Source organism: Amblyomma maculatum, chromosome 1, assembly GCF_055883805.1.
Source record: "Amblyomma maculatum isolate TAMU_Amacu chromosome 1, ASM5588380v1, whole genome shotgun sequence".
In the NCBI taxonomy this organism is placed as follows: domain Eukaryota; kingdom Metazoa; phylum Arthropoda; class Arachnida; order Ixodida; family Ixodidae; genus Amblyomma; species Amblyomma maculatum.
The window spans coordinates 462968704-462991251 of record NC_139344.1 but is presented as its reverse complement, the minus strand read 5'-3'; the positions used below and the strand labels follow the sequence as shown (position 1 = coordinate 462991251).

Genomic DNA, 22548 nt, shown 5'->3' with positions numbered 1-22548 from the left:
TAATGCTTTTGCGTTAATAACATCTAAGCTGCTAAAAGCATTCAATTTCAGCTTGGCCATCCTCACAGTACAGCTTGCACTTTTATGATTCTATAGGTGTGATGCGTTTTGCAGCATACGGCAGACTGTGGTCTAGTTCGTTATCTAAATTGAAAATATGCTCTAAAAGATGTTTTGTAATCTGCGCACTCTAACTGCATTCGATGTGGCTGACAGAGCTTGTTCATGTTCTGGAGGAGGCACCTCACACACCACAGCTTTGCTTTTCATTCAAACCCTGCCATAGGCTGTTGAAACTGGAGCAAATGTAGATAAAGCTGCGTGAACTCTGAGTGAGCACACACATTTAACTCCTCAAGAGTGAGTTAAATTTGAAGGTACGCCTTTCTTGAACCACGAATTCAAGTTCCAGGCTGATTGTCGATTCATCATCTGAGTTGAAGTCCAAGCTTGTGAAACTGTCTTTGAACTCTTGGCTAGTGATGCCATGAAAGCAATCCTTAGTAGAAGCTGCAGAATCATGTGTATGCCGCCAGATTTGTAGCTTGTCGTGACGCGAGCTTGATGCCATTTTTTTTGCGTTTGGGACCACTTTGCTGTCCATAATCATTACTTCTACATTGCCACCTGGTGAAAAAAAGAATGCACAACATGGAAACCGAAACTAGAGTTGGCATACTATACTAGCTGCCTAGATGGAGACGTGTGTTCCAACATAAGGGAAGTTGTGCTTGGCAGTATGTTAAAAAAATTGTTTGTATACCATTCATATCAATATAAATTCCCGTGAAAAAGTGCTTGTGAATGGACTAGTAGTGCGGGTGTCAGTGTTTTTGCCAATATCAGTGACATTGCCCTTGATATTGGTGAATGCGTAAAAAAAATTGATTTAAAAGAGAATATGTCAAAAGCTGAAGTTTTATTCAACAGCCACTGAAGGGGGGACACTGGTCTTGAAACTATTTTCCTTATTTACCAATCAAAATTGATGCAGCTTGGTGGGTTTGTGTAATTTTTTGTGCAGATTCCAAAACTGCAATTATTTCTTTTGTGATCCAACTATTTCATGAAATAATTACACAAATTAACTCTAATTCTTACAAGAACAATTAAAAAATGACCACTGAAGAAAAACTTCAGATGAACACATTGCTGGACACTAGAAAGAATGAGGAACACAATGTTGCAAGCAGTTTTTTATTGAGTTAATATTTCTTGTTTTATTGCATAACAAAGTTCAAAGTTCAAAATATAGCATATAATGGTCACAAAAAAAAGCCATTTTAAAAATTTTGAACAAGAAATTAAAAAATCTACTCGCAACATTGTGTGCTCCACATATTTGGCTTCATGCTGAAAAAGAAATTATTACTCTGTCTGCAATAGGTGGCGAGATATTAAGGCCGCAAAACTGCAAGTGGTCGACAGTGCATATTTTGAGAAAAGAGCAAAAAAGAAACGGGATTATTTAACAGACATTCACTGGTGCAATGCACACATTTAGAACTTAAAATGGCTAAAAACCTCCAGGAATGTAGTACCTTTGCTTTCCAACGTCCAAGTGTCGCCCCTTTCAGATTTGCAGTTGCAGCACATTCAGTTGGCTGCGCGATACATGCAGGCAGCAATTTTTTTTTTTTTTTTTTTTTTTTTACGGACATCGTTTTGCTACGTCTTTGCATCAAGACCGCGGTGAGGAACGTTTATTGCGGAAAAGGAATGTAATTTGGAGCTGTTTGCTGCTTTCCATTGCTCTGCATTGCACTGGGAGCAAGTGCATCCACTGACTATGAACGAGGACGAGCTCTACGAAGACGACGTGTCCCGCAGTTTATGCATTGGAGAATAGGTTTGACGGCAATTTCTTATCCCCGTTCACTTTTTTAAATGCCAATATCGCCGCCGTATGTTTTACGCTTCGCTAATCTCGGCAAACTGTTCAGATCTGACGATCGTGAACTCCGCCTCGTCAAGCGGACTGTCCGCCGCGCTGCCGTCATCGTCATGAAAACAATCCGTCTACCGCTTCGTTGCTTGAGTTAGCGCGAGTTCGAGCTTTTTCTGGTTTGAGCTTATCTTTCTGCTCATCTGCGGCCTGCGATATCACTGTCGCGGCGGGTGCAACCGCTGGCAGTAGCAGTCTCCCGTGCTGGGGAATGCGCTAGGCCTACTTCAGGCTCGTGCACAGGATCGTTCGGAGCACGACCTTTGTTGGCCTAAGCGTCAGACGGCATTCTTAGCGCAAAAAATACACACGCACACGATAGAAAAGGAGGGACACGGGACAAGCGCTACCTGGATCTAAGGCAAAACATAGACGAATGCCGTCTGAAGCTGAAAAACATTTGTCTGCATCTCAGGGCCCTTTTCTGTGTGAAGTTTCCTCGTCGTCGTCTGTTACGATCAATACGCTCGTGTCGCTCTTAGTTGCATCAATGTGCCGCGCAAGGTACATAGCATTCTGCCTTCGAAAGGGTCTTGTACCACCGGACGTGAGTGCCTTGTTTGGTTCTTTGAGACCGCCACTAGGACTACTCAAGCGTGTTTGCAGGTGCTTGAAATCTGAACTTTGGCGGCAGGTGCGACGCTGTCAAGACATGTTACGAGTTCTATGTTTTGCCTTAGATCCAGGTAGCGCTTGTCCCATGTCCCTCCTTTTCTGTCGTGTGCGTGTGTGTTTCTTGCGCTAAGAATGCCGTCTGAAGCTGAAAACCATCTAGCCCGTCTAAAAGTTCTTCTAAACCATTCGGCCTAAGCGTGCACAGCCGGGGCAGGGCATCACTTGAGATGATTAATCAACTATTTCTTTTTTTTTACTTTTTTCGCAAATTCTTGCCGTGGACGCACCTCGCAGCTCGGAACCAAGCGCGGCCGGCATCGCGTCTTCGCCGTCTCCCCGCGGCTCGGGCGCGTCAAGCAGACGCCGTCAGCCAGCTCCACCAATGCGGCTACGCCTTATCGTCACGTGCACCCCGAAAGCTAATGGGATTGCAAATGCCACATTTTTGTTTTTGATATTTTTTATGCGACCAATGGGCGAATGTAAACAGCAGAGGCGGCAATTTGAAGATGAAAGGCGGCTCTTTCGAATGAGACCAGGATGGCTACGGTGCCACGCACAAAATGGGAGCTACGCCTCGCGGAAAGTGGTTGTTTCGGGGGTCTTTTTCGGCCCAAATTTGGGCGACATCGATTGTATAAATTGGCATTGTGACTAAAATACCGACCCTAGAGATGAAAAACTTAGCAGATGGTAGATAAAGAGCTACTGATCTCGCAATCACATTTTCTAAAAAGTGATTTTTTTTGCGATCTTTTGGTCCGAAAGACCCGTGTCCCCCCTGAAGGGAACAGCATTTTGCGATAGGGAGTGAGGCACTGAAAGTGGTGAGGGTCTACTTAGTACAGGTAGTAGCTGCAGATCCGGACCACAAATTGGAAATAGCTATATGAACGAGACTGAGTTGTAGCGCATTTGGTAGGTGCTCTCAGATCATGAATGGCAGCTTGCTAGGACCCCTCAAGAGGAAAGTGTATAACAGCTGTATCTCAATGGTGCTCACCCATGGGGCTGAAACGTAGAGGCTAACGAAAGGGTTCTACTTAAGTTGAGTGTGCCACAGAGGGATATGGAACGGAAAATGGTAAGTGTAATGTTAAGAGATAAGAAGCGTGCAGAGTGGGTCAGAGAAACAATTCGTGTTAATTACATTCTAGCAACAAGAAGAAATGGTCAGGCCATGTAGTGCGAAGAGAGGACAACGGATGGTCTCTAAGAGTAACCAGTTGGAATTGCGAGGGAAGGAAAGCATAGCAAGGGGTGGCAGAAAGTCAGGCGAGCGACTGAGATTAGAAAGTGTGCAGCAGGGATTAGGCCCTCTCAGCTGGACTGGTTTGGTTTGACGGATGATTGTGGTAATTATTGGCTTTGTGCAGGGCCTGTGGTCTGGTGCGGTGTGCATGAACTTCTGCAACCAGCTGCTGTCCTTCATCAAGAAGCATGTCACAGAGGACGACCCTGGGTTAGTTCATTCACTCACGCCGTGTCTCTCCGCACAGCCGATCTCTGGAATCACTGTGCCGAATGCCTCATCGGGCATCACTCCCCTCTGGCTGGTTTTTTTCCCCTGACCTGGACGGAGACTTCACACAAGGTTCATGGCTGGGTTAAGCAGTATGATATGACTCTTGGACCATTTGCTCACCCTGAGGGCAAATTACTAGTTCGGGTACCTGTACTACAATCCCCCCAATTCAAGAAGCTAGCTCGTGCAAATTAATTCAGCGACCAACATGTGAATGTAGGAGTTTTCTGTCTGTACAATAGCAGCCATTTCCCCAGGGAAAGTCCCTCAGGAGCAGGGAAACCAAATTTTAGCTGTTTGTTCTGTATTTGGAACGATCCTCAAGACATACAAAACATAAATATAAACGGGGGTTAAGTGAGCAGTTTCGGTTCCAACAGCCGCAAGTCAGCTGCAATGCCACATTCAGGTCATGTGAGGTGCAAATAAACTACAAGTATAGCCACTTCTTTGTCCCATTAAATTTGCAACAACTGTTGTCTGTAAGAGCAAGGAGCGCTTCCAAAAGTCAGTGAGCAGTGATTACATGGCAGCTTTTTTCATGACTGACATGGTCTCAACTTATCTGTGACGACGTCACAGCCGGCACTGAGTGAATGGGACCTAAGCTTCACAAGAAAAAAATCCGGTTGTAAGTTATTAAGCTGGCATGTGTAAATTCTGTGTTGTGACTCATTTGCAGTAGTCTTATTTATTTATTTTACCCTCAGGGCCTGAGGGCATTACAGAGGGGAGTGGTCTGGGATTGAATTACCTGGTCAAGGTAACATGCTGATAACGTTTTGCAACATAGCCAACCAGAGCAACAGCACACGCATTCTGATGCTCGACGCAGGAGATGATCCTTCTAGTGTACTGAGAAGTACACTTAAAAAATGAGGAGCAAATCAGCTTGGCTAGGCTAAATGGTTTTAGGTCCGCTAGAATTACCGCCCGGTTTCACCTTTGTTTCGGTTTGAGGCTTGGTTGTAAAGATCGAGAAAGTTTTAACAAAAATCGGAGATCTTTTTTTCTATCAATTGACTGGCCAATAAAAAACCAGTCAGTTGATAGAAAAAATTATTGAAAGGTCAGTAAACGATGCTTTTATTAATTTTTTTTATCAATTGATTGGCCTTTTAATAATTTTTTTTGTCAATTGACTGGTCTTTCATTAGGCAGTCAATTGATAAAAAAAATTATTGAAAGGCCAGTCAATTGATAAAATACGTAAAAGCACAAAATATACAGCAATGATGAAGATAAAAAAATACAAATACAGCTGAACCTTGTTATAAGAGACATGGATGTAACAGACAATCGGGTATAACAGACACCATTCACCCAAATGGTTGGCCGCCCTATGACTTTCATTAATTGGATCTCCTTTTTAACAGACATTGGATGTAGAAGACAACTGGCTATAAAGGACAAATTGGTACTCTGTCTTGCTTGTAACAGACATTTTAACATTAGATGCGGCACCATCCACACCAGGTTCAGTAGCAGCTACAGTTGTCTATTATGTTGCATTTCAGTATGAGCAACAAATCTGGTAAATGCAAAGTAAGTGCTCAGCTGGTGCCGCTAACATAAACAAGTCATTGTGCCTAGAAAGCGAAACATAGCAAAGCCAAGACCAAAACAAATGACATAAGAACAGAAGTGGTTCTGCTCTGGCGAGGACAAATAAACTGCTCTGTTTGCTATTCAACCAGTTTCAACTCCACTCAGAAATGCCTCATTCGCTTTTCATTTATTTTTTGTCTGAGTAGCGACATTCACAGACTTGTTACTCTCAGCTGCTGTTATTCTTCGTCCAGCAACATAAATCTCTGACTGATATGTCTGCTGGTGATGTTTTATACTTTTTGCTACTTTTATGATTTAGTGGCAATTTTTTAACTTGAGTTCTAGTAGTGTTACCGGACACATATTTTGTTGTAAATTGCTAGTTGCGGCACTACGTCACATTGCGATCGCACTTTGCAATCGCTGTAAACATAGTTTGCCAGCATATACAGCTTTGGCACATCAGCCATGAGGCTCTTGGCTTGATTTTCAAGCTGGGAGGGGCTGTGTTGAACTGCATAATGCAGCCACGAAGCAGACCAACATTTACAACTATTTCAGCAGTAAATAAATTAAGAATGTTGAGAGGTGTGGTTAGTGTGGTGGTCCACCAAGCAAATGCAACATGTAAATGAAAGCTATAACAACATTTTTGCGACAGGATATAGCCTTCAATTTGTACATTTTGCCCGTGGTATGCCTGTGCTGAAATAAGGACTGTTTAGAAAATGTAAACGTGGTACCCTGCTTATAAGAGACCTCTCATATAAGAGAGAAAAACTCCTCTTCAGTGCATGTCCCTTATAAAGGGGTTCAACTGCATATAGAAAAAGCCACAAATAAAGAAGACAGATATGTTGAAAATGCCACAGAAATACAGTACAACACAATTTAACAGAGTAAAAGGCAAATACTATTCACATTAGTTGCCAGCATAAAAACATTCAGAGGGAAACAATAGCTTTGTGAAATGCGTTATAATCCGACACACAAACAATATAATGGGGAAGGTGATTCACAAGTTCTGGGTATGAATGAATTGTGAAAACATTGTGTGACAAGATGGAAGCCCAACTTTATGGTGGTGATCAATGTGTGTCGATATTTAAGATGGTCTTGTTAGTAATCTGTCTTTCAGATAGCTGTTGTGATAAATTTTATAAAAAAGGCACAATGGCGCTACTGACCTAAGGTACTTAAGGTGAGATAGAAGTGGAACAAACAAACTTGATTTCATGGAAGCTACACTGTTCACTCTGTGATAGTTATAAAGTATGAAACGGCGGACGTGGTTCTGCACAGCCTCCAAATCGGAAACAAGTGAATCAGTTCCGGGGCTCCAAACAGATGATGAATATTCTAATTTTGAACGTACTAGAGTTTATAAAGCAATAATTTTAATGAATTGGATGAAGGAAAGAAATTTATACCTGCCAATTTTTGCGATTTTATCGTAAAGTGCCAGATTTTCATTGCTTTCTTACGAATATTGTAGTACCCACTCTCATTTTACGATTTTTCTCGATTTGTGTGTTGACTAAGAAAAGTAGCAGCGTTAGACCGAGTAGATGCGTGAAAACGCGTACCCAGCTGGTTTTGTGCCGTGTGCGCCGTCTCATGGCGGGCTGTGTACTCCGCGGCGCAGCTTGTATGTTTTACCAAGATAATTTGTTGGGCGAGTTGGTACACATTCATAAGTGTGTCAGCAGGACTTTTCTTGCTTTCTCAAGCAAAGAGATGTCTTTTTTGAATGACTTTTTGTGCAGCAGGTGAACCCAGGGGTTGTTTCACGTGAATGTTTCGTTTTCGTCATATTTGTTTTTATCTGGGCCTTGAAGTAGAGGCTCAGGCATAGTTGTGAGTCAGCGCTTGTACTGTGACTTCCTTTTACCGTGTCCTTCGTCTTCTTGTTCACGCTGTTTAAATTAATAATGCATCTTATATATTTGCCACATCCCTTGTCGGTGCCTCTACTCCAATCAGATATGCCCGTTCAATAAAGTATACTGCTACATCGTCATCGCAATCGTTGACTTTTCGGCTAGCCGAAGCTGTCAAGCTCTTAGTTAGGCCTACTGTGTTGGCAGCATAGTTGCTGCGGGTGCGACTGTGAGATGTCTACAAGAAGTACTTTCAAGTGTTCATGCCAGAATTTTCAACGGATGTTTTGTGCATACAAAAAAATAGCAAAGGTGAAAGGTATGCTTTCTGCACCTACTGTTGCTTGATGTGAATATTGCGCATGCCAGTCGTCGGGAAATTCTGCTCCATCTCAGTACAAATAAGAATAAGGATTTAGTGAGTATCGTTGACATCAACACGAAGATTAGTGGCTATTTTAATTCTGAAGTGGGCCAAGCCACTTTTCAAGCCAAGTGTCTCTTCACGGCTTTTCTGATCGAGTACAAGTAACCATTCAGGAGTGCATAGACGAGCAGGGCACTTTGTTGCCAGTCTTCAGGACATTGATCGTACTTTCAAGTATGATAAGCTCTCAAAAATTGTTAGGCATTCTCACTCTCCCACGCAGTAATGCAGAGTGTGAAAAAGTGTTTAGCAAATTGAAGAAGGCTTGAACCAGGTTTTGCTCCTCCATGTCAAAAAGGGGCCTAGAACAACTGTCAATTGTCAAATAAAAGGAGCCCGGAGTTTGTCACAATCAGGTGTTCGACAAGGACTTCCTGCAGAAGGCAAAAGCAGTAACCTCTTTAGTACTGTCCCAGCCTTTCACTTCAAATACGTCTTTCTGAATTTTTGTTTACGGAACTCTAGTTTAGACTGCTCTGTTTTTCATCATTCAAAAGAGATTTTTGAGTAATAAAAAGATATTAGTATTTTTCACTGAATCTTAGTATTTTTTTGGCATCCTCTATGGTAGACTGAGCACTGTGCAGTTGGCAGGTCTGGAAATTACTCTGAAAATACACAAGCATGCGGTTGGCGTTACTTATGATGTAGTCAATGTGAGCTTTCCGGGAGAGGTTAGAAGAAACGTAAATACCAAGGCATTTATAAGATAACACAGTGTCAAGAGAAACATTCTTAATGTGGTAAGTACTGGGCAGGTTTGAAGTGCGAGAAATGCGCATATTCTTGCGCTTAGCATTATTTAGTTTCATATTTCATTTGTTGCACCAATTGAGAACCTTGTTAATGTCAGATCAAGGCAGAATACATCATTATCATCCCTAACTTCACAGTAAATACGCAGTCATCAGCAAACAGGTGAATTGAAGAAGAAAGGCAAGCCGGTAAGTCATTTTTATAGATGAGTTATAGGAGGGGCCCAAGGACAGACCCCTGGGGCATGCCAGATAGGATAGGCAAAGAATGTTAGTCAACATTATTTGCCTTTACATATTGTGAACGGTTAGAAAGAAAGCAGTGCAGCCATGCAAGTACATCATGGTCTGTGTAAGGTTACCTAATTTAAGGAACAGAAGCACATGAGGGACCTTGTCAAATGCTTTAGAGAAGTCGCAGAATATGCAATCTGCTTGAGACCCGCGATCAAGGATGCAATGAAGGTGATGTGGTTGTTTGGGATTCGTTAACACCCCCCGGCGTTTCCTCCAACGAGGGCTCTTTGAAAAATTTTCCTCCACCGGCCCTTGCAAAATGCCGTACGAAAATAAGGTGAAGTCCAAAAGTTTACCCAAGAACTGTATTCCGCTAAATGCAGCAAGTGCATTTTGTCATGTCGAGCCTTCCAAACAACCTTCACAAGCAAGGGCAACGTTCATAGCCAAGTAAAGCATGTTTTGCAAACTACATGAATGAAGGAGCAGTGAAATAGATTCTGCTTTTGGCAACAGTTGACGCTAATGATACAGACTGCACGTAGTACACAATGTAGGATGTTCAAAAATGGTGTGAAAATTGTATGCCTCTATTTGGAATTGGTGTGAAATTACTTTCTCCTTTGACCCTCGGGGACGAATGGTGAAAGCCTGTGTTTCTTCATAGCACATTATAGTTATGTACCCATACTAATGAAATCGACTGTGCAGGAGCTTACGGTTTAAAATCAAGCTGGGAGCAATAATCGTAACTGTGCTTACAAAACTATGCCTTCTCCCCGCTGTAGTGGTGCTGTGGTTAGGGCACTCGACTCCTGTGTTTAAGGATGCTGGATCTAATCCCAGCCGCGGTGGCTGCTTTTCGATGGAGGCGAAAAGCTTGCCCGTGTGCTGTGCGATGTCAGTAGACATTAGGAACCCCCAGCTGGCTGAAAATTCAAGAGCTTTAGCTATGGTGTCTCTGAGTAGCTTTTGGACGTTAAACCCCACAAACCAGAACCAAAATTATGCCTTTCTACCGACCATGATCATACCACCCTTGGGTCGAGCGAATTCGCACGCTCCCACCGCAGCACTGGTTCGGGTCTGAACACTCAGATACCCTGCAGTGATAGGCAGGTCATCGATGCGTGCCACACAGATGTTCACACAACTTGATGCCACTTCCAGAACCTGCCCAGCTTCCTGTGTGCAGTTTGCTGTTCCACACAAGTGTGCAAACCAGCACACAGAATGAGCTTGTGACTATCTGTCAAGTGTACTGCACAACTCAGCACACAGTGGACGTTTCCAGTGACGACTCGAATTGTGCACTCACTATAATAGATGCATAGTACGATGGTCAGCTGTAGCACCAGAGTCAGCGACTGCTCACAGTTATCCGTGTTCGGCATTAGCTGCAGGAACATCCGCGGACCAGCCACTGTCATGCTCGTAAAATGATAAGTGGACAATTTTTAAGTTTTTAACAAATTTAAACCATCACTCAACTGACGCTTTGTTGTGTGGTTTTCTGCTTCCTCATTGTATCTACTCTCGTGAGAAGTTTGGTCAATTGGTAGAGCGATTACACAGTGAGCTAACGGTGTGAAATATGCCATGTCTACAAGCAGAGTGGTGGTCCTTGTGGCAATCCTCAAGGTATTCCTCCACTCGAGGAGCAGTTTGAGTGGAGGTTGTTTTTGAAATGCAAAACAGGCCACTTGGAATAGAGGTTGGAGTTGAGGCACATTTATGAGTTTGGCATTGAATGTGGGTTGGGCTTCTATTGATGAAACTGTCAATGCAGCAGAGATTGCAGATATTTCTATTTACAGTCACCTTGGACTGTTTGTTATAAATAATTTGACCGCACAGTATTAGGCTGCATGCTTCTTGCAGTGTCCAGATGATGTCGTGAATGCCGTTTGGGAGATCAAGCATTGGGTCCTTGTGGTGAAGCAATGAGGGGATCGTCTTAGTTATTGTTGCCTAATTTAGACAAATGTTCAACCAGAAGATGCACATTTTTTTCTTTAGGGTTTGAAATGTGTACCCACTCAATCTGTGTGGCAGGGAAGGTTTCTAAACTGCTGCAAGGAGCAGCAACAAGATGGGGGCCACACAAAATGTGAGCACTGCCACTTTTTTTTTCTTGCCACTGCTTGTTTGCCAAGCGGCCCTGTTTGTCACGTGTGCAGGGTGGTCTACCTGTTCCAGTACCTGCCATCATCGCGCGAGATTGTCTGCACGCACCTCGCGGATCCTGGGGAGTTTTTCGTGCTGCCTGACTGGTACCTGCAGGCATTCGATGCCACGTGACCTGTTCCCATGCTTATTGCAATTTAGCATACCTGCCTTCTGAGCACCGCTCTATGAAGCCCTACACACGCGTTGGAGCTGTGTCAGCCCCCAGAATGTTTGGTTGTGGCGGCCATGTATCGCAGATGCATGTGACCAGCCGCGAGTTTGGCATTTTCCACAAGGTCGTCTCCTCCGACAACTGGCTGCCTCAAGCAAGCAGGTAATGGAGATAACCAGTGGTTTGTTGTTTGTGCATGCCGGTTGCAAAAATGAAGAAAGACCTGGTATAAAAATATGCACCCTTTGATGTGGGAGACACAGAGGTGGCGAATGTCATTGCCTGTTGCGTTTTCCAGGCTTCTGGTATGATTTCATGTTAAGAGCTTTGGAGGACAATGCTGCATTGTAGTGAGTAAGCTCTGAAGGGTTGGTGGGTATTTCATAGCTTATAAGAGAGTTGGATCCAAACACTCTTGAGGTTTTCGATCAGTTGTGCTACCTTTTCACTCCAGAGTGTTTGTATGTATAAAACTCTTCTGATGCTGCAAGGCAGCTACACAGTTCTTTTTGTGTACAAGTTACCAGCATCCTTGCACAGGGAACATACCTAATCATGTTCTCAACTGATGGGAACATATTCATAATAAATGGCTTACTGCACGCTATAGGATTTGAACGAACACTGGTAAAAACAAAACTGTTTTGTTTCCCAGTTCTTTACAACAGTCGGCCACCAGCGCAGAAGTCTGGCGCATGTTCCGACCAGTATACTCGTGCAATGTGCTTTCACCTAGTCGTCTTCTGCCTGTCGGTTCTGCAGTTGCAAATGCTTGGCATCACTAGCACTGGTGCGTTGGTGATGAAATTGAGCCCACGGAGTAAGATAGATAGGAGTGCCGACTCCGCTTTTGGGAAGGGCGAAATTTTGCTACATAAGAGAAAGCTTGGTGGCAGATCCGATAAATGGCGCTAGGATTTGTCACTGACACAGTTGAAGCATGCCGCCGCCGAACCACCGCTCCGGCTGTTCTGTGCTGCCATTGCGTATGTCTGCTTCCTGTCGCTGCACTTGCGTATTGCTTGTATCGCCGCGGGAATATATCCCTTGAAATCGCGTTGTCTGCATCCTAAAGCTGCACTGAGGTGTCTGTTGCCGGCTTCATCGCTGGCATATATCTCTTTTGGTTGCGTTGCGCTGGCCTGCTTCATACAGTTCACCTGCCGCGTTCCAATGGCTCCTTCCTAAACGCGAAGATCGCAATTCAGCTAGCGCGTTTTACGTCTCTTTGTTATCTCTGGCGTCCTGTGGATGGAAGTGTTGCATTACGATACGAAAAAATGTGCGTGATGTCAAGTTCACATAGTTCACAAAGTGTGTTCACATAGGCGAAAAATGGACAAAGTGGATGATTCTAAATCAATTTCGGCCACCCAGGGCTCTTGAATGTGTGCTGACGTCGCACAGCTTGCGCTTAATCTGCATGTTTATTAACTTCCCGCACCCCAACATTGTAGATGCACCATCGGTGGCAGAAGGATAGTTCACCGTGGAGTGAACAACTTGGTATGGCTGTAAATAACTGAAGGTAAGTCTTGCAACATAAGGATGAGCAGTTTTTCACCCACGTAGCCAAGATCATATAAACACACACCTGGGCAAAAGTACTTTAATGCAGATCCATCACTGAAAGCTACTGTGAATATTTTAGAAGTTTATTCCAAAAAAGTAACCGGCCACTGCAGTGTGCACTGATGTTCACCCATCATACAAGAACAGCGAGTAGCTAGTACGCTCTAATAGGTTGATATTGTTTTGTGCACTACAAGCACCATTTCATGTTTTCCCCTTACGCTGAGCGCGCAACAGCATTGGGTTCTTGATTTTGGTGAAATACGGTGAGAATTGCGCCCTTGACTAGGTGAGGCATGTTTTTTTTCATCAAGTAATACATTTATTCTATAGCTGCTGTGGTATTTTAGGGAAAGAAATTCATCCTTGAAATGCCACGTACAAACCCTGTGCTTTTCAGTTAATTCTCAGCCAGTCTGGGGAGTGTTTCGCTTTCACAACTCGAAAAGCTTGAAATCACGTGGCAGCCAAAACAAGTAGACTTTTTCGTTTCCTTTGTTGTACCCTGAATTACAGCCAACAACAAGATGCTTCACCGCCTACCCTACCGTCTGCATGTAGTATAAAAAAAAAAAATAAATGCACAGCATGCGCTCCTCCCACGTCTGCCATGCTGCGTGCTGTACCGTCTGTGTACTGGTTATCTCGATGCGTGGTTTGTCATCTGCATGCCCCTGTCGACTCATTCTCAAGGGAATATACAGACGACAAAAAACCGACGCTGGCGGAGCTTTATCTTAAAGTTTTATCTTAAAAAAAATACAGGTTGGCTTACGTGCAATGATGACGACGATTCCACTTGTGCGTTTTCTTGCTAGCAGACGATGTGCATAGCTACCACTCCGTCTGCTCTCCGCCCGTTGTACACGACGCTCGCGCGGTCGCCTGGATAGAGCATAGAGATCGGGAGCATTTTGTTTCGCTACACTGTCGAGAGGTGGCGCACAATTTTGTCTCTTTCTGCAAGGAGGATTGGGGAGGAGGAAAGCGTGACCAAAGCTGCAAAGGGGAGTACAGTCCGAAGCTGAGTGCCTGACGCGGGCTTGGCTTTCGTGTAGCAAAATCGGCCTACGCCGAATGCATTGCAGCGCGCCAGAGTCGGCGCTGCTGTCTTATCTTACTCCATGATCTCACTGTGTTGTCAAGCTTCAGCTTTACATTGCTGCCGCACTATGAGGCTATGAGGCCTGCTAAAGTGGAAGGCTCCAGAAATTTTGGCTACTTGGGTTTCTTTTAAGCACAGCACATGAAGACATTGCTTTTTGTCTCCTTGGAAAAGCGGCTGCCGAGCCTGCATGCTCACGTTCAGCACTACCGAGCCACCGTGGTGGGGCCAAAGAGTAGGCGAGCACCCAGCAATGAAAGCAGTGCAGAGCTTGCTGTCTAACGTAAAGCAGGGAAGAGTGGCTTGTTAAGCCGCCCATGCCAAAGAACACAAGCAGGTGAACATTGTGATCAGAGGACTTTTTTTTGTTTTGTTTTTTTCTAATATAGGTTCAAATAGCTTCAAACGGTCAGCTATAATGTCGCACTATGCTATCTTCAGTAGTTTTAGTTTTGTAATAGTTCACATCTTGCTTGCATGTGGAAAGGCTAGCACAACTACAGTGTTGGCTATAGGTTTGTAAATGGTTTTGGTATTTAATAAGAAGTGTGCTCTAATTGAAGACACTTTTAATTTCTTTTTGAATTTCCCTGTTTATTTTTTAAAGGAGGCAGTATGCGCCTTCTCTAAATATTTCGAATACATCATGACCTAATCACATGTTAAAATTAATTTAATAAAATGTGAGCCTGGATGGTAAATCTGAGAGTGTCTTGATATTAGAGCATATGTCAGCAATTACAACAAAACAAACGGTATTCAAATCCATGCATCCATTGCGGTTCTATGCTTTCCACGAGCAAAGTGATTTGCTTAAAACAAACTTTTGAGAAAACAAGCCTGAAGTTCTAAACTAGCACACATTGTCTATGTACAGGTGCAGACATAAGTAAACGGAGAACACTTTTCCATTCAAATTAAAATCACGCTTTCTGCATTGGAGATAAGAAAACATTATATGTCCAAATGAAAGGGTACTGGCATCTACTACCGGTTTGCACATACGACTGCCAGTTTCAAATATGCTATGCGTGAAAAATTTTAGAAGGAAATTGCATGCTCCGTTTACTTTTGGCCGCACTGGTACACTACATTGTCTGTATATTTATTTGGAGCGTTTATAATTTGTTCTTGGGTGAAATATTTCAGTACAGGAGGGAATTAGTGTTGCGGTTGCCGAAAAGCAAACTTTTCTAAAATAAACATTTTCTTTTTTTCCTATTTTCACAATTCGGTGATCACATTTCCCCTTTGACTAACTTACTTCCATCATGTCGTGACGAACTTGCGTATGCCATTCCAGTGAGCATTGCAGCTGGGTTCTTTGACAGAGTTTCTCCCAGAGTTGGCACAGGTAGACGATGGTGGCAGTGACATAGGGATGAAAGGGGCCCAGTGGTGCCAGAGAAATGTGTATTCTGTCTTTGTACTTGTTCATGCACCTCATTAGGCAGTCGGGTTAATTGGGGATAGCAGCGTACATCCTGCATAAAGCTTCCTTGCTGAGCACAGTGCGAACAATGCTGTCAATTGTTCCCGAGAAGGGTGTCCCGTTTTGAGGTTTCCATATATATAGTGAGTAGTGTTGGGACTGTAAATGGAGCACATTGCTCATTAGCGTGAATGTTACAAGAGCAACGTAGATGTGAAAACCTCGGCTCAAGTGACCACAGGGAGAGTGAAGGTCAGCTCCTTTGAGATACACGCACTCAAGCAGAGAGCCCCTTCCAAGCGAAGAGTTGAAAGCATACCATAATATTCTCAATCATTACAGATTAGAAAGACAGACACTGCCTCGAGCAGACAAAATTCTAAACAGAAAAGAAGAGGTTATATAGAAAAAGTTGCAGGCGGGGGTTTTTCCTAACCCACTTGCACAAAGCAGATAGCATCAGGTGATACAGGACTCGTAGTGCAAACACTAACGAAATTGCAGGTATGATACTCATGGTGTGGACATGCCCTAGATACAACAAACCAGACAGGAATTTAAGAGTCCTGAGAGGCTTTAATGATCAGCTAGAACACAATGTCCACACAAAAATCATTCATCTGGCCCTGGACACCAATGAATCCCAAAGGATTCACGCCTGCTGAAAGGGGAGGTACCTTTTCCTTGACGGGTGTTAATAGAGTTATTCAGCATCATCCCAACATTTCTGCTGTTAAACGTGCTTTCACGTGAGCTGCCCCAATCTATAGCAATGCCACATTGTCCTCCGGTAAGCCTTGTATGAAACTCTGGCCATAGTGCTCACATTGTTCCATTCGAGCAGGGGAGAGAAGCTTTCTAGCTGAAGGGTCATCCATGTATGCAGCCAGTGTCTATTGTTGTCAGTCCACTTGAATGCAGAACATAGCATAGAATGCCATCCTTATCACTGCTAAGAAAAAAAACGATGGCCCTTATCCTTTCTTGAGGGTAATACCAGTTGGTGGAAATATCAAGTAATGATGTTTTAAGCTTTTGGGCGAGAGGTCAGTGGGTGAACAACCGGTAGGCTGGGTGGTCTCCCTTGTCCAGCGCCTTCGATGGTTCTCTCAACAGTCAGCCCATTCTTTAGGATGTGCCTTCAGTGGTTCTGCTCAAACACTACTGCGATGCAAGGCCGACTGACCTGGAAGTGGCCTACCCATGAACACAAGTGTGCACAGTGCATTGTCTCATCTCTTCTTCCATTTTTATTTGTGTTTTCTTCCTTCCAATAAGTCCTGTAATAAAGGATGAAACACCATCCTTGCCAAGGGTGCAGTTTAGATGCAAAGGTGTAATGCATTGTAAATTACGGCCAGTGCCAGTCTTGTGGCCCAGGGGTTCACTTTCCATAAGCTTCCATTTGGAATTCATTTGGTCTTTTGGCATTGGTCACTGTTAGATGATGAAGCCATGGCTTTCAAGCATCTGTAGGGAGTGTGACTAGCAATTGCTGTTGCCGTGGCTAGCGGCCGCTATCTTGTGGCTTCTGCGACTGGTCGCAGCTTTGGTGTGAAGTTGCCGTCATGCTGACATCCCAACAAAATTAAATGAAAAATCGAGGCTTATGGAATATAGCCTATTTCCAATCAGTCGATCACTGTGGATGCTTTAGGGTCATTGTCTGTGGTCAAGCCGACAGGTAATCCTGAAACGCCACTTTGTTCTGTAGACAGCTAATCGCAGTGGTCTAAATAGGCACTGCACGGAGGTGTTCCCCATAGTCCCATGCATCACTTCGGGGTGTGACATCTTGCATGCCACAGTTTGTTTTATGAGCATACGTGCACTCTCAGTCAAGTTGCCTATACATTGGCATCTGTGACTGAGGAAGCACTTTTAATCTTTTTCCAAGTTCCTATAGCTGAGTTTTCTCTGATGCACATCACTGCACGTAAAAAAAAAAACTATTGCTTTGTGTGTGCTTCAACTTTGTCACTGATTAAATGGGTGGTGACATCTGTTTCTTCTGTCACAGAATATGATGTCTTGGAAAGTGGACTGTCTCTGTGTTGTTAGTACTTGGCGTAATTCCGCTCTCTCAGCGGTAGGCTCCCACAATTTCTTTCTTTTCACCATTTATCTCTCAGCCTGCTAAATGGCGATTGTTGCTGATAGGTGTCTCTGGACGCAACCTAAAAGTAACATACACTCACTGAAGGCAGAAATTGATTACGGTGAAGGTAATTGCATAGTGTAACTGTTGGCATACCTCTTGCCTCTGTTGACGGCTGGTTTTGAGGCTATTAAGGATAAAAAAGCATCACATAATGTAACCTGAATAGGAACACACCCCAAGAAAGATGTTAGTAATTTACTTGAATGTTGTGAATTGTAAAAAAATTCAGAAAAAAATTGCACTCGGAGGATTAGAACTGTTATTCCATTGAGTCACAGAAGCAACAGAAATTCCGGGTTTTAAGTGTGCTCTTATTCATTTTGAAAATATTTCTGCCATTTGTCACCAGGTGAGGTTGCTCAGAGGACCCTACCACTGAGAGAACGGAATCATGCTGTTACTTGAGCTCTTGTAAAGTGCAAAAACAATGTAGTTTCTTTTTATCTTTTTAATATCCCTATCCATTTTTAGTTGGACTGTGTTGCAGTTTGGCAATAAACGCTTTCTTTCTGGTTGCCACATTGTGCTCTTTAGTTGGCTCTTTTAAAGGAAGCTTGGCACCTTACTACTTGATGCATCTGCTTACTACTGCTGTGAATTTCTTGTTTCCATCCATCTCTTCACAGAGTCCTGCTTAGAGCATGCCGTCGTTAACCCATTGCTTTGGTGTACAGCGCATTAAGCATTACTGATGTTTGAAAGACTATGAGCGTAGAAAGTAAACTGACCCATTTGTGCAAGAAAATGAAAATCCAAGCCTACTGCTATGTTTCGCCCATTTCACAAGGTTGGAGGTATCTGGTGACACCTGAATAGTACTGCTCAGTGGTCACTTGAAGCATGTGAGCAATGTGTTGGCATTCATTGCCAAATTGTGGTTATGAAAAGTGTCCAATCGTTGGCAAAGAACGATAGCCAAACATGCAATTTCTTAGAAGCTACCTAACCAAACTGCACGGATGGTGCAAACTGCCAAGGCACCCAACAAAACAGGAAACATTCTGGATACTTCTGGATTCTGGGCCTTCAAGTGACCAGACAAAATGTTGGAATAAACCGAGAGTTAAATTATTGAATGGGCCTGAAAAAGCTGATCTGATCACCTGCACAATGGTTGTCTGCATTTCACATGGAACCATAGTGACATCAATTGTTTTTCCCGGTTTCTTCAAGTGCTTTCTTTTGGGCAAACTGTCGGGAGCAGCGAATTTCTCCAGAATCGTACAGGCTTCCACTACCATTTTTGCAGTACGAAGCTCAGCATGAAATGACCCCATCTCGTTCCGAGGATGCTGTACCTGAAACTGCACGTGACCAGCATGCACTTTCCGTGTACAAGAAGCAAAATGTGGATGCACGCAAGGGGACAGTATAGTATGTGGCATAAGCATTAGAACACCTCGATGCCGTCCCAAAATAAAAATCAACAGTAATGTGTCAGAAACAGCCGCGACTGGCTGATGCACACACCCAATCCCAGCCGAGGGATGATGTGACGTTAACGAAAGCGAAATGAAATATGCAACTGAGCTATTTCTCACTAGTGAGAAACTTCCAATCATCACTGTGCCTGTCATAGTGTACACTAAATGCTACTGTGAATTAACCATTGAATTAACCACATCCGAATTAATGAGCATTCGACACCATAGACTTACATGGATGTCAACCAGGACCTATAATAATTCCAGCTGGGAGTGGGTCAAATTAACAAGATTCTAGTGTACTCTGAACGGACTATGGGTTATATTTCTTAGGCTTCCATTTCATTTGGTCAGATGTCAGCATGATGGCTGCAGCTGACAAAAGCAGCGAGCGTCAGTCACGGAAATCACCAGATGGAGGGACCTGCCGTCAGCGATAATCATCGCCACTTTCCGCATGCATTGGGTAGCCACAGACTGCATCATGCAGTCACTAGTCAGCCATTAGTCCGGTCACTTCTGACGGACAATTAAAAGCTGCTGCTTTGTTATCCAACCAGTGCGAGACAATCAAATGGAAAATGGAAGCTTATGGAGTACGACCTCAGATGTAAACTTCTTTCCATGCCAAGGGCAATTGTATTACGTGCTGTATAGAACATAGCAGTATGGCCTTGTTGTTGTACCTTCGACGTGTAGCCAGGTTGATATGAATTTCAGGATGATGCATAGTATTTTCTGACCGAAGTGGATTCCATACAATGGGCATAATTTCAGGTGGTCCAAACATGTTTCTCATTGCTACAGATGATATGAACATGCTCACTGCAACTGCATTCTCGAGCACTACATGTGACTCTTGCATCATCAGCACCTAACCGCCATTTGCATTGCTGGCAATGGTTGCTGGTACACCACCGTAGATAAACCTCTCAGCTATGAGCAGGTCCTTTTGAATGCATTTGCTCGATTCTTCATATGGATTTTAGGGCGACAGCCTTATACCATGCCCAAAAAGCAGTGGAATGCATCCATGAAATGTATGATAGGCACATGGCCACAAAGGTCCATTAGGCAATGAACATGTGCAGTGAATAGGAAACACGTTGGATTACATTAGGGTGGATGTAGTTTGATTACCCTGGCTTAAGTTGCAGAAAGGTGGACTAAGTTTGACTGCAGCGGGTTAAGGGTGGATTGATAGAATGCACTGAATTATGTTGGTTTAGAATGGATAAAAAAATAGTTGATGCTTTCGCTTGCACACTACTAACGACTCTTGGGTGTCCTGCGTGACTTTTGTCTGCTTTAGATCTTGGCCTTGTTAGATTCGTATCACTGAAATCTGACTGTACTGTGCATTTGCCGTTTCTGCCATCTGTGCCCCTCATGGTGGAGGAAAATGAATGACAACAAAGGATGGCTGATATAGTCAACAATAAATTTATGCACACACAGCTGGACATCCATGGTACCAATAGACTTCGGTTGAACAGACGTGTAAATGCAAGTGCCGAATGGAAGAAGCTAGCGTCCAACTTTTCCGAGCCGGGTGTCGGTCTTGGGGTTGGCTGTGATGGCCTGCACAGCTACAATGGCCTCGTTGATGCGCGTCTGCAGGTCTCGCAGGTCCTGCACGTACAGCAGCCGAAGCACCTTGGCTGCCTGGTTGAGCACCACGTCTGCCCCAATACAAAACACAGGAGAGGTGCATAATCTCACTGCCCAGGTTAAAGCACATTAAAAAGACTGCTACACTTTGACCAGAGTCCAATGAGAGCTTCTCTCACGAGACCCCTGGTTGGAGCGCCGCACTATTTACCTCCCAACCAAGCAGGTCTCTGCCAAAATGTTCAAATTCTAAAAACATATTCTGTATGACGGCTGACAAGTCAGAGTCAGCCTGTAAAGTGTGCACCGTTTTACCACTCCAGAAGTATTTCGTAACAATGCATGGCGGTCAATAACACTGCACAAAAATCTTGATTCCAATGGCACCATTCTGATCCTCAGAGGCCAGTCAGAATGTCTAACATACTCTAGACACTTTAAACTCAGGTCATTTAAAGGCGAGCTGCAACAAAATTTCAACCCCATCAACTTTCTCCCAAATTTTTCCTCTATCTGGCCATAGCCAAAGTTGCTTTTGCACCATAAAACCCTATACAACAATTTCAAGTATCTATCCAAATCCAAGGAAACAATAGCACATACTTCGTGACAATGACGGTAATCCATCTGTAGGACATGATTTAACCTTTAGCTCTGCTTAAACCAGAAACTGGACGGTGATCTTTTCAATTTTTCCCTTTGTTTGATTCTCCAACTATGGCTCATATCATTTTATTATGAGGGATAGGCATGAGAGTTAAACAACAATGGTCTTGATAGCATTCTTAAAATGGATGGCGTTAATATGATGCACGGCGTCCTGTGGTAGATCATTTTAGGACACGTACTGACAGCACTAACGCTAACAAGGGTAATTTGGCTAAACACTGGTGAGGCAAACATGGTGATCAAAAAACGACAGAGATAACTGAAGCCAGCAGTGAAAAAAAGGGTGGGTGTGTTAGCACTTGGTCTGTTTCATTTTGTAGGTAGCGCAAAAAAAACGAAGACCAAGAGTAGAAGGACACAACACCCTTTTGTTTCAGTCTGTTTCATTACCTAAAAAAAAAAGGTTATACATAGTATTTTGGATTCAGGGCAGTAGGTGAGAGTGTGGAACATGCTCACAGGCCAGTTGGTTTTTCTTCGTGCTTTTGTTATGTATTAACACACTATGGGGTTGACAAGGTAACCATGTTTGTCACTTTGCAAAGCTGTCAGCGCCAAATAAAATTCGTTTAGTGGAAGCTGGCGGGCTCGTGTTGTGTCCCTTCTGTGTGGTGCACTATGTCACCTCAAACTGATTACCCAGTAGTCCGAACCCTAACCATTTTCTCTTCCTCATTAACTTTAGAAACACAGGGTTGGACATACTTTCAAACTCATCTGTGTGCGTGTGTGTAACATTGTATTTGGTCGATTTTTATTTTATTCATTGTTTTTTCTTCACTTCGTTTTCACCCCATCAGGAGTAGCATGTCAGGCTCACTATCTTCCCTCCCACTTTTGCTTGGACATCTGTGCATTTGCCACTGCTTTTTGTTTGCAGCAGATGCTGCAATATAAATTGCAGTCTACGCTGGCAGTGCAATGCTCGCTGCGGTGTGAGCAGCCGCCTTAACTCAACCGCAGCGCCTGGGGTACCTGAGCGGTTGTGGGTGTGCTCACCTCTAAGCCACCCATTTTCAAGTCTTCCTAATGGTTGCCCCATTTTTTGCAGTCTTAATTTCAATGCCACATTTTTCTTGACAGCCTCCCTTGCATGCTACTAAAGAAAAAAAGGTGAGGGCAAAAAATTTCACTGGTAGGAGTATGAAGACAAACTCCAGTCACTTCTTTCCGAATTTGGACAGAGCTACAAGTAGCCAAGATTTAATGGCAGAAATTCAAGGTTGCAGCAACAAGTAACAATGTACTACAGCAGATTTCGTATTGCATCACACACGTCAATAAATCTGTCAATTTCC

The 22548-nt window shown here is 43.6% G+C and overlaps 2 protein-coding genes across 2 annotated transcripts in view; one reads left to right on the top strand and one right to left on the bottom strand.

The window, feature by feature from the left end:
• LOC146209810 (decapping and exoribonuclease protein-like) overlaps nt 1-20401 on the top strand; it is a 35290-nt gene extending 14889 nt beyond the window's left edge. Inside the window, exons 5-6 of the mRNA XM_084603967.1 lie at nt 3937-4022; nt 11116-20401. Coding sequence (XP_084460093.1) covers nt 3937-4022; nt 11116-11236 — 207 coding nt within the window. The 3' untranslated portion in view covers nt 11237-20401. The remainder of the gene's footprint in view (nt 1-3936; nt 4023-11115) is intronic.
• Nucleotides 20395-22548, bottom strand: part of LOC146209809 (tRNA-splicing ligase complex subunit RTRAF) — a 44694-nt gene continuing 42540 nt past the window's right edge. Inside the window, exon 8 of the mRNA XM_084603980.1 lies at nt 20395-20652. Coding sequence (XP_084460106.1) covers nt 20498-20652 — 155 coding nt within the window. The 3' untranslated portion in view covers nt 20395-20497. The remainder of the gene's footprint in view (nt 20653-22548) is intronic.